The 11,102-nt window shown below is 47.8% G+C and overlaps 1 protein-coding gene across 1 annotated transcript in view; it reads left to right on the top strand.

Moving 5' to 3' along the window:
* Positions 1-11,026, top strand: part of BCL2L13 (BCL2 like 13) — a 36,261-nt gene extending 25,235 nt beyond the window's left edge. The window contains exon 7 of the mRNA XM_063395113.1: positions 5,150-11,026. Coding sequence (XP_063251183.1) covers positions 5,150-5,959 — 810 coding nt within the window. The 3' untranslated portion in view covers positions 5,960-11,026. The remainder of the gene's footprint in view (positions 1-5,149) is intronic.
* Positions 11,027-11,102: the final 76 nt, after the last annotated feature.

Genomic DNA, 11,102 nt, shown 5'->3' on the forward strand with positions numbered 1-11,102 from the left:
AAAGTGCTTTGATGTGGTTCACTCGACCTTCTTTTCCTGTTTTTTTCCTTAATGAAAAGTGCAGTCCTATTTGTAAGAACTCTGCTCCCTTTTTCGTGGCTCCGCCTATCTTGACAGTTTCCGAGGGATGAACAGAGAGGCGCAGTAAGTGCCTGAGGGCTTTTTGGGACTTCTTTATATTTTTCAATGTTTTGTTCTGGACCTGAGTGTTGTCAGCAGCTCCTTTATAATCCATTTCTCAGAAGGATTATCCAGGTGATGCTGTCAGGTATCCACGAGGGTCTGAGAAGGTTTGGTATAACGGGGGCAGACGGAGCTGCAGCCTGGGCACACCCAGCTGGGAGTGAAGCCATTCCTGGGCACAGGCTCCCCTGCCACAGCTACAGACCATGAATGGGCACATTCCCAGCTCGTGGGAAGTTTGCTGTTGTGGGAAGTTGGCTTCTTTCCCTGTGGGAGATGCCTTAGGATCCCTGGGTATTGGCCAGTTTGTCACTCCTTGCCTCTTGTTTTCCTGACACTGGGTTTTAACACAAATGCCCTTGATGGGCTCCCAGTGCTCCTTGCAGTGACACTGTTGGTGTGGGGAGGGTGGCCAGAGAAGCAGAGAAATCCTGAATTGGAAGGGACCCACAGGGATCCCTGAGTCCAAGCCCTGAACCCCAGTGCCTGAGAGCACTGTGCAAACGCCTCTGGAGCTTCATTTCTCTCTGGGATAGGTTGTGTTACAAGATAGTCAGTGCCCTCATCTAAAAAACTTTCTAGCCGAGTTGAGTGTTTGAAATTTTTATTATAGCCAAGACTGCTTTCCTGGGACACTCTGTTCTGCCAGAATTTCCTCTTGAACCTCAGGATACTCTTTTTCTCAGGGGTTTTATGTGGCTCTGTTTAATTTTGTGTTGAAGGGTTGAAGCTCAGGGAAGGTGGAGATTTTTTCCCCTGGTGGTACTCACTGCCTGTACAGATTTTTTTCCTTTGTTGGACAAAATCAGGGTCTGATGGCTTGTATATTTTTCAGGTGGACTTTTTGTGCCTTTAGAAAGGAGCTTGGTGTGAGTTGCCTATCCACATCACTCCTTGTTTATTCTTTTAAGAACAGAACCAGAGAGTCCAGTTGAGCTGTTAAGAACACTTAAAACCAAACCCTGAAAGAAGCAGTCAGACACAGCTGGTTTGCATTTTCCTGGTCTTTGGAGTTTCCAGGGCAGGGCATTCAAAGCCTGCTCTAAGATGCAGCAAATGCTCTGCTGGACACCTTAATGGGGATCTCTTCTGTTCTTATCTTGTCTCCATTATAGATGCAACCTGTGCTGCTACTACTGTTTTTGGTAGAGAAAAGAATTGCTTTTATCTCTGAGACATTCAGAATTTTGATTTGAATAGCTCTTGGCACCAGAAGCAGCTTTGCATAAATCATGCTGAAATTATCACTTTTTTAAATAAGGAATTTTTTTCCTTATGTGTAGTTAAAGGTTTTATATTTAGCAAATACATACTATAGGTAATGAGCCTGTTTGTTTGTATACACTTAAAAATAGACATATTGGAAAACTATGAAATATAATATAGACAACATAAGGGTCAGTTTCTGTGTTTTGAGGGAGGTTTGTTATGTTTATCTTTAAATCGTAACTGAAAGTTAAGAGATGTTTTTAAATAACAGTTCTGCACTATATTATTGTAGGAGCTTGCAGACTTTTTTCATTTCCTTATTTTGTTACCATCCTGCTGCTGTCCAGGGTGGCTGTAGCCTCTCCTGAGGGCGGGTGTGCCACATTTGTGAACAGTGCTGCCTGTCACTTGCAGAAGCATTGTGAAACATTCCCGGGTCAAACCCCACAGCCACTGATTTGGGGTTTTAGCTGATCTTTTCCCCAAGAGAGCATGAAAGAAAGAAATCCTGATTGCTTATTCTATGCATGCCCAAGAGTGCTGTGGGATGTGACCACTCTTGCTGTGTTCTAGCCAGGCAGGGAAACGTGCAGTTCTCTGTCTCCTCAGAAGCTGTGCCAGCTCTTCCCTCAAGTGGCAGTGGCTGGGAGCAGGAGTGGCAGCAATCACGGTTCTCTGAGTATGCTGGATGAGGAAAAGCACTCCCAGGCCTGCAAGTTTCCAACTGCAAATATGAAAAAGAGCAACTCTGATGTTTCTGGTTTGAAGTAATATATTGTCTATTTATAATAAAGCAGATAAAGAAATGGTTACATACATGCCTTACTTACTATTAAATCTAAAGTGTAAGGCTTATATAAGGCCTGCTCAGGTTATTAAAAATCCTTCCACATGTTCCATCCTGTCCTGAAATAATCTGCCTGTTGGAGCTTTGCTTCTGGGTCACATCTGTAGATGAATCAAGAGAATTGTCCTAAATGTCATTCAGTTTTTATCACAGCTGCTTTAAAAGGAAAAAACCCACCCACGAAAGTGCAAACCTCAACTGAACCAGCACAAAATCCGAGCTTTATCCGCTTGACTTTATGTATTAAATCTTAATTCAGCTCAAGAAATATTAATCGTGTATCCTAAATAATGCCTATTACTGTCTGGATTTTCAATTAAAGCTTCCTAAGCTTTTAAGGAGAAGGTGCTGGAATTACCCACTGCCAGTGTCAGCTGTGCCCCAGCCTTCCCAGCCACGGGCGAGCTCTTTCTGCAAGCCTGGGGAGTTGTGTCCCTGAGGCACTGACACGGAAGGTAAATTGTCTGCAAAGACAGAAAGGAATCAGCCAGGCTGCATAAGGCTCTGATTTATCGGGAGCCAGCAGCTGATAACTCTTTTGAGGTCAGTGCAGTTTGCATTAGAAAAGGAACAATAAAACTCTTGAGCCCCTTTGGCCCTCCCCTCTCCTGCTGAAGGCTGGCTGCGTGTGTAGTGTTGGTATGTGTATTAATGAGGAATTGGAAATGATGAGCATGGCCTGTGTTCCTTGTAGAACCATCCCTTCATTGCCCTCTCCAAAGCAGTTTGTCCTGCATGTTACCCTCTGGATGTGCCCAGATCATGGCTGCATTTTGTGAGAAGCAAATCTCACAAAAGTATGTATTTAGAAGTACCAGGTTGGTTTTAATTTCAGGGCAGTCCCCACTGACTACAGGTGGCTCCATCCTCCCCTCTGTGGGCTGCTGAGTCACGGCTCAAAGCCTCTTGGCTTTCAGCAGTGCACAGTGTGAGACTTCTGGGGAGGTCAGGCCATCTCAGTGTAGCCTTTGTTGCTGTATTTTTGCTACAATCACCAGAATGTTTTTGGAATATTTGTGTCTATGCCTGATGCTGAGTGAGTCCCAGCAGTGTGTGTGCTTCCATTGGAATGTTGAGAGCAGCGCTGTTATCAGTGGTGTGTCCCTGGTCCTTGCTAATGTCACACCACGGGCGTGCTCTGGTGTGTTGTGATGTGGTGTGGACAGGAAATGAATTCATCCAGATTTGTGGAAGCAGAGAGCTGAACAGAGAGGAGGATAGCACAGAGGTTTGTGAGACTGCAGGGTTTACCCCTAATTATTTTGTTGTTTAATTGCCATTTTTCTGGGTCTGTGTCACCTGTAGAAATAAAAAATGGACTTTGATCCTAGGTATCTGTTAGTGGCTTATATCCCAGTGATAGTATTTCCTACTTTAACAACATCCAGGGCAAAAGCTGGGCAAAGGAGTGAGTGTAGAGTCTTAGAGTGTGTGGGCAGGGGGCTGCCTGTCCGTCCTCAGCAGAGAACAGTGACTGAGTCCCTGCTGTGCTGCTCTGCAGCATCTGCTGGAACAGGGCAGCTTTGGAATCCTGTCCTGCCACGCTGCCCACACAGCTCAGTGCCTGATCTCTTTGGATACAGTAACCTCTGCCTTTACTTCACTCTCTTGGCTCTTCCATTGCCCTTAATTTGCACTGCTGGTTGCTTCCTCCTACATCTAGAGCTCTGTTGTGTTTTAATGGCCTGAACTGCATTAAACAAAATTTAGCTCTATTGGAACATGACTTCCAAGAGGGTACTGGAGTCTTGAACTGTTAGTGACTGCTTGCTTTGGGTTTGGCATGTGGTTGGTTTCTGAACTTTTCCACAAATGTAATGCTTTACTCATTTTTTTCTCTGTTAAGACTTTGTGGTGATCCTCAAATGGTTGGTGAAAAGCTTAATTGCTTTTAATGCTTTCCCTGGGGAATTCTTTGCATTGTTTCACTTTAGTTCCTGAACATCTTACCAAGCTGGATGATTTTTCCCACATCCAAGCAATTTAAAGGCATTTATGAAGAAAAGTTCCTTTTCAAGTGTTCTGTAATATTCTTTGCCCATGTCCAATATCTTCCAAAATTCCATGGGCCAAGGCTCAAAAACATCTCTGCAGAATAAAAAGTTTGTTGGTTTTTAACTGGGATGAGTTCCTGCCATGGGTCACTGTGTGGATCCATAAAAAGTTGTGAAACAAGCAAGGAGGTGTCTTGGAATGGGAAACTGTTGGTAGGAATCAAGCCCCAAATCCACAGGTGTTGGGAAGGTTTTAAAAAAGGGACAAGTGGTCAGAGTGCATTAGGAGAACTATTGGAAGGGAGCAGGGAGAAAGATGATGAATGGAATTTTTTGTTATGATGGACTGTAGAGAAAGGTTTGGAATTTGCACAGAAGGGGCTCCCAGCACTGCAGTGATAGAATGTTCAAATCCTTCTTGTTACAAACAAGAAAGTTACTGAATCTGTGTTAATTATTTCACAGATTTCTATTATATGGCATAGGAAACTTTGGAGTCCCTCTCTGCCCCCATCTCTTTGTTCTCGTTTCAGCTGGAATAGAGTTAGTTTTTTTCCTGCCTGGTTCAGAGCTGTGGTTTGGATTTAGAATAACCTTGATAACACCGTGATGTTTTAGTTGTTGCTGAGCAGTGCTGCCCCTAAATCAAGGACTTTCCAGTGTCCCATGCTGTGCCAGTGAGGAGAGGCTGGGAGAGGGAGCATGGCCAGGGCAGCTGGTCTGAGCTGGCCAAAGGAATATTCCAGAGCATGGAGCCCAGCACAGGAACTGGGGCTGCTGATGAACTGGGGCTGATATAATTCTTCTCCCTGCCACAACACACCAAGTGTCCAGGTGTCCTGTTGTGCTGTGTCCTGTACAGGGGAGGGAATGCTGACGCCATGGCTCACTGTTGTGTCCTCCCTGTTGTTCCCAGGGAACAGTCTTCACTTTGGAATCGGAAGAGGAGGAGTACCCGGGGCTCATTGCGGAGGACAGCAATGACATCTACATCCTGACCAGCGACAACTCGGGGCAGGTGAGCCCGCCGGAGTCGCCCACGGTGACCACGTCGTGGCAGTCGGAGAGCCTGCCCGTGTCCCTGTCGGCGAGTCAGAGCTGGCACACCGAGAGCCTGCCCGTGTCCCTGGGCCCTGAGTCCTGGCAGCAGGTGGCCATGGATCCTGAAGAGGTCAAAAGCCTGGACAGCAACGGAGGGGCTGAAGAGAGGAGCGAGAACAACTCTTCCAACTCTGACATCGTTCACGTGGAGAAGGAAGAGATACCAGAGGGGATTGAGGAAGCGGTGGTGCCAGCCGGTGCTGCAGAGACCATGCAGGCAGCGTTTCCAGAAACCTCTGCTCCCTTACAGGAAATAAAACCTCCTGAAACTGCTGCCGCTGAAAAAGCACAGCCCTCCGCACTGCTGCGTGCAAAACAGGAGGAAAAGGGAAAAGCGCCTGAAGAGCGTGCTGAACCTGAAACCCCCGTGTTAAGTAAACCTGTCCCAAAGTCGGCCCCGTCAGAAGAAAAGGCTGCACCAGAACCGGAGAAAATACTGCTTCCAGGGGAAAAAAAAGCAGGGAAAGAGGGCCGTTTGGAAGAAATAGAAGAGAAATCCTCAGCTGCAGAGGAGAAGCCTATCCTATTGCCAGAAGGGAAATCGATACTGCTGTACGGCGGGGCTGCCGCCGTCGCCATTCTGGCTGTGGCCGTCGGAGTAGCGCTGGCGCTTAGGAAAAAGTAACGGAGCTCTCTGAGGAGGAGGGGGAGACCAGAGAGCACTTCCCATTTTTGTAGTTGTGTTACCTAAAGGGTGAGCTGCCTGCTGTTTAACTGGACATTCGAGTAACTCAGTGGTGATGAGGTGAGGTTGTTCAATAAGCCTCCAGCTACGGACAATCATGTTTTTAGTAGAATCAGGGCGGGGACTGGTTTTTCGTGATTAAAGTACGGGGGTATTTTTAAAAAAAAAAATAAATCTGCAAATTTAAGAACTTAAAGTGCAGGTGCTGAAGAAAGGGGTGCTCATACTCTAGGAACTGGAACAGAGAATCCCCAGGGGAAGGAGAGACCCAGCTGCTGCCAGCCCCTGGAGCTTTTGGCTTCTCAGATTGACCGCTACTGCAGCTGTGCTGTCCTGTCACTCCCCTTTGCGCCCCCGAGCCCCTCCTAACAAACATTAGCCAACCTGAGTCCTGTAGCGAGAGGCTGGTGTCCCTTTTGTCTCAGCTTCCTCTCAGGTACAGCACTGCTCCTCATAACCTTCCAGGTTCCTCCTAAGCCCCAGTGGGACAGTGCTTATTCTTACCTCTTGGCTCACACTGGTTCTGGCCCCTAACGTTTACTGGAGCCCCATCCTGTGAAGATGCTGCCTCTCTCTAGCTGTATTATCTCTGAGCATCCTGGTGTTCCTGGGGCAGAGGTGCTGCCCAGGAGGGTGGGAGGGACACTGCTGTTTGCTGGTTTGAGAATCCATTTGCTCTGCTCCTGCCCAGCCCACTTTACTGTAAGCCCTTCAGTTACAGAGGTACGACACGGTGCCGTGGGATCAGTACTCTGATACCTGGGGTATCTTCAGCAAAAATACAGCAAACCCGTGTGGAAGCAAGGCCAGTGCCTCAAGTGCAATTCAGACGTTAAACGCTCTGCTGTCCTGTGTCTGTCCGCATTGTCTGTCCCAAGTTAAGCACAGAGTGTATTTAGTCCTAACTCGGTCTTGCCTGTGACAGAATCCCAGATATATAAAGCAGTGGATTCTAGCAACTGAGCAAAAGAGCATTAAACATCTCTATCTGCTTGTTCCTGAGCTGGCCCCGAGTGCTGTTCAGCGCCATTTCTTTTGCGACTGTGAATCTGTAATTAGCTGAACTTACAGGTTCACAAATGATGAGCAATTCACTTGTGGCGAAAAAGGAAATCCCCCTTCCTGCAGTCACAGCACTTCAGGTGTGTGTGGAGAGAAGCCTTTCAAGTGTTTCCCACTCCTTGTGGGACCCAGCCCAGGTGTTCCTTTCCCAGCACATCTGTGTGCCTGTCCTTGTCCATACCTGCAGCACCTTGGGCTTCCCGGGCAGAGCTGTGGCTGCACCTCTGAGGGCTGGTGCTGCCACTGTGGCGTAGAGCAGGTGGAGGAGGTGAAAGGGAACTCATGACAATGTAAGAAAGGAAACACGCGCTTATGGGAGTCCTCGCTAAGCACAAAGACAAGGTACTTTCATTTCTAAGTAACCATATCAAGAGTACACCTCCTGATGAGCCTGTTTCTTAAGGGATCTCGGAATGAAGAGATCTTAGCATAGTCTGTATTTTAGGATATTCTTGCTGCATTTTCCTATCCCAGAATGCTGGAAAGTTAGTCAGAATGTGTCAGATTCTGAGGAATTATTTTTGTGTAAGCTTTTGTGAAATGGATTTTCTAGAAAACTTACTGGATTTTGAACTCTGTGTGTGAAGCTGAATATTAAGAGGAAGGGTTGTGTATATACTGCCACTGTGGACTGAACTTGGGAGTTTTGAACTGTACTGTTGATCACTGATTGCTCTTCTTCCATGTACAAAATATAGCAGGTTGGCCTTATCAGAAAAAAAACCCCGAATCTATTATCACATTGCAAAATGGAATTGACTTTTTTTTGCCATTTTCTGGTGCCCTGCCGGTCCTCACTGCTGTGCTGTGTCCCCAGAAGGGTCTCTGGGCCCTCTGGTGTGTGCCTCCCACGCCGGCAGTTCCCTCTGCTGGCCCCTTGCAGGAGCTTCCCCACGGGGAGGAGAGGTCTCTCTCTGCTCCATCTCTCAGGACAGCAGGAGCAGCTTTGCCTGGTTTCACACATCGTGTTCATCAGGGAATGGTGCAGTCTGAGGTGCCAAGGGGCAGCTCTATTGCTTGGTCAGTCGGGGCAGGGCTGCCCTGCTGCTGCTTTGCTGATGGCTTTGGGTTATTCTCTGTTCTTAATCTACATCCCCTCCTTACTGAGGACAATGAACTTACTTTGGGTGCAGCCCCAGGTTGCTCTGAGGCAGAGATGGATGCTGTGGACACTCTGGATAACTTGTGTACCAGTGAGGGGAAGATGGAGGCAGGGCTGGTGTCACCTCATCCTCTCTGTGGATGGAGTTGTTTCAGTAGTGTGGAGAGGGGTAGAGGACAGACAAAAATGAATCCAGGCTGGCAAGGGAAGAAGTTCCAAACTCAACGCCACAAGGAGCCCAGTGAGGCATGAAATAAAAAGCTTTCACGCACAGCAGTGAGAAGGCAGCAGCAGTAAGGAAAATAAAGGACCGTGTTAGGCATTTCTGTGGTCAGGCAACAGCCTTGAGCACCTGGCTGCTACATTTCATGGAGCATCAGTTGCACCCTATGTTTGGGTTGCTTGGTCCTTTCTTTACAATGTTCTTCTCCTGGGGTCTTTTACATTTGGCACGTCAGCAAGAATTTGAACTGACCACATGTTCAGAAAATTTACTGTATCTCTTTCCTCTGGGAACACTCCACTAGTTAAAAAGGTCAGCTGTGGGGTTGAGTTGTGCAGGTTGGAATGCTGTGGTCAGAGCTGGGACCACCGAAGAGCTCAGATGGCAGACCTGAGTGAGAGGCTGCTCTGGTAAGAGGTGTGAATTAGAAAATGGAAGTTTTCTTCCCCCCTATCTTCAAGTATATTACAGTAATCTTAAACTGCAGGGTCCAGTTACCCTGAAAGGTGTGTGCAGCCTCTCTTCAGTGGATCTCTCATAGCTGGCAGAGGGAAGGCAGCAGCTAGATACTTGCAAAAGGGCATATATAGAATTACTTTCACTTGTGTTCTCATCCCCTTCCCAGAAGTGCCTCAATATCTGTCCTCGAGTGGCCTGTACTTTAACAAAATATCTACCTTAGACCCATTCTGTCTTCACTTTATCCTTAGCATACCCTAAAGCTGAGATACTGAAACAGCAGAGGACTGGATCTGTGAAAAAAGTGGGAAATACTTAAGGAACTGCAGTGGGCAGCATGCTCAGTAAGGAGCTGTCAAGGGAAAAGCTTTCAAGAAAGAAAAGGTGCAACTTAAATTCAGTTGTGCTTAAGAACAAGCTATGCTTAGTTGGGGATTGTGGCTCAGAGCTGGGCAAGGACTTTCTTTAGCTGGCACTGCAGGAACAAGAGGCAGAAAGCAAAGACACGATTCCTCTGTTGCCCAGAGTGCAGCTGCAGAGCCGTGTCCCAGCCAGCTGCAGCTCTTGTGTGCTGGGTGGGGCCTGTGGGATCCTGAGTCCTTTGAGCTTCAGAAGATCCGGGCTGTGGGGAGGTGAGGACTGCAGGAACCAGCCTGGAGAGGAGGAGGAGGAGGCTTGGAGAGACCTGCTCACTCTACAGTACCTGACAGGAGGGAGCAGCAGGCAGGGCTCGGGCTCTGCGCCCAGGGAACAGCAGCAGGACAGGATGACACAGCCTTAGCCTGTGCCAGGAGAGGTTTAGTTTGGATACTGGGGAGAAGTTCTTCACAGAAAGGGTGACTGGACATTGGAATGGCTGTCCAGGAAGGGAGCTGCTGGAGTCACCATCCCCAGGGGTGACTGGAAAGGCTGGGTGTGACACTGAGTGCCCTGGTCTGGCTGGCAAGGTGGTGTTTGGTCACAGACTGGACTTGATCCCGAAGGTCTTTTCTGTGAAACACTGGATGGCTGAGGCACAGTGTCTGCTCTGCCTACTGAGGGCAAAGTTGTGCATGAGTTTAATTTGGCTTGGACTGCTTAATTTCAGCATGAGGAAGGCTGCAAGAGCAAGTATTAATTTGACTTCATGTGTGGACCTGTGCTTAAGAGTGCAAGCTCTGTACTGCCGTAACAAAAAACAGGAGGGGGGTGTTTATAAAATTTAAGCCAGCGCTACTTAATCTGAGTAGAGCAAGCTCTCAGGCCCAGGGGGAGGAGGGGCTGCAGGGCCAGGTCCAGGCAGCAGAACTCAGTTTGTGTGGTACAGTGAAGGCACCTGAGCAGGACCTGGCTGGGGAATGACACCAGCTGGAAGGGTCAGTAGCTGTAAGTCCAGGGGAACCACAACACAGCACTCAGCTCCACCTCCCTAAGTTAAATAACCTCATCACTTTTTTTCCTACTTGGAGCTGACCTTCTCTCAGTCTCTTGGGTAGGCTGACTTGCTTCCTCCAAGCTCGAGGTGTGTGGTCATGCTGTAGAAGTGGGGGAGCTCCTGTTGGCTTCCAGTGGAAGCTGCTTTTGATCTCCCTGCAGTATCTGCAGGGCAGGCAAGGGACACTGTCGATGTGGACACAACAAACTGCAGAGGATGCATCTTACTGCTGTACCTTTAGGGGCTTTGTCCTCAGTTTCAACTTGCAGGATAAGCTTTTATTTAAGTATAAGCCTAAAAACCCTCAGACCAAAAGAATGCCACTTGATTTGTTAAGTAGCAAAGACTAATGGGGCTGACTCTGAGGTTGCAGGTTAGGGGATCTCTTCTGCCAGGCCCCTGCTGGGTGTAAGCAGACAGTGACAGACGTGCAGGATTTTGGATTCTGCTCTGGGGAAGAGACCCTGACTGCTCCTCAGGTCACCCATTATCCCAGGAACTCGTCATCATACTGTTCCTTCCAATATGCAAGTGCAGCCCTCTTGGGGAAAACTGTCTAAAGCTTCTTGTGCCATTTGGTTAATAAAAGGGTTTCCACCTTGACAAAGAAAGTTCTTTCCAGCTTCACTGTTCAGTATTCAGTTCAAGTGAAGGGGTATGTACATTTTTCCCTCTGCTAATGGGACACTGCTGTAAGACCATGCCCCCAGGTTGCACTTTAATAAATGGTACAGTTTTCAAAAACAATGTGTAGGCTACTTCTGTACTTCCCCTCTCCTCCCTTTTAGTGCAGGCACCAGAAGAAAAGGTGCTTTTACTTACA

The sequence above is a fragment of the Prinia subflava genome, chromosome 4, assembly GCF_021018805.1.
Source record: "Prinia subflava isolate CZ2003 ecotype Zambia chromosome 4, Cam_Psub_1.2, whole genome shotgun sequence".
Lineage (NCBI taxonomy): Eukaryota > Metazoa > Chordata > Aves > Passeriformes > Cisticolidae > Prinia > Prinia subflava.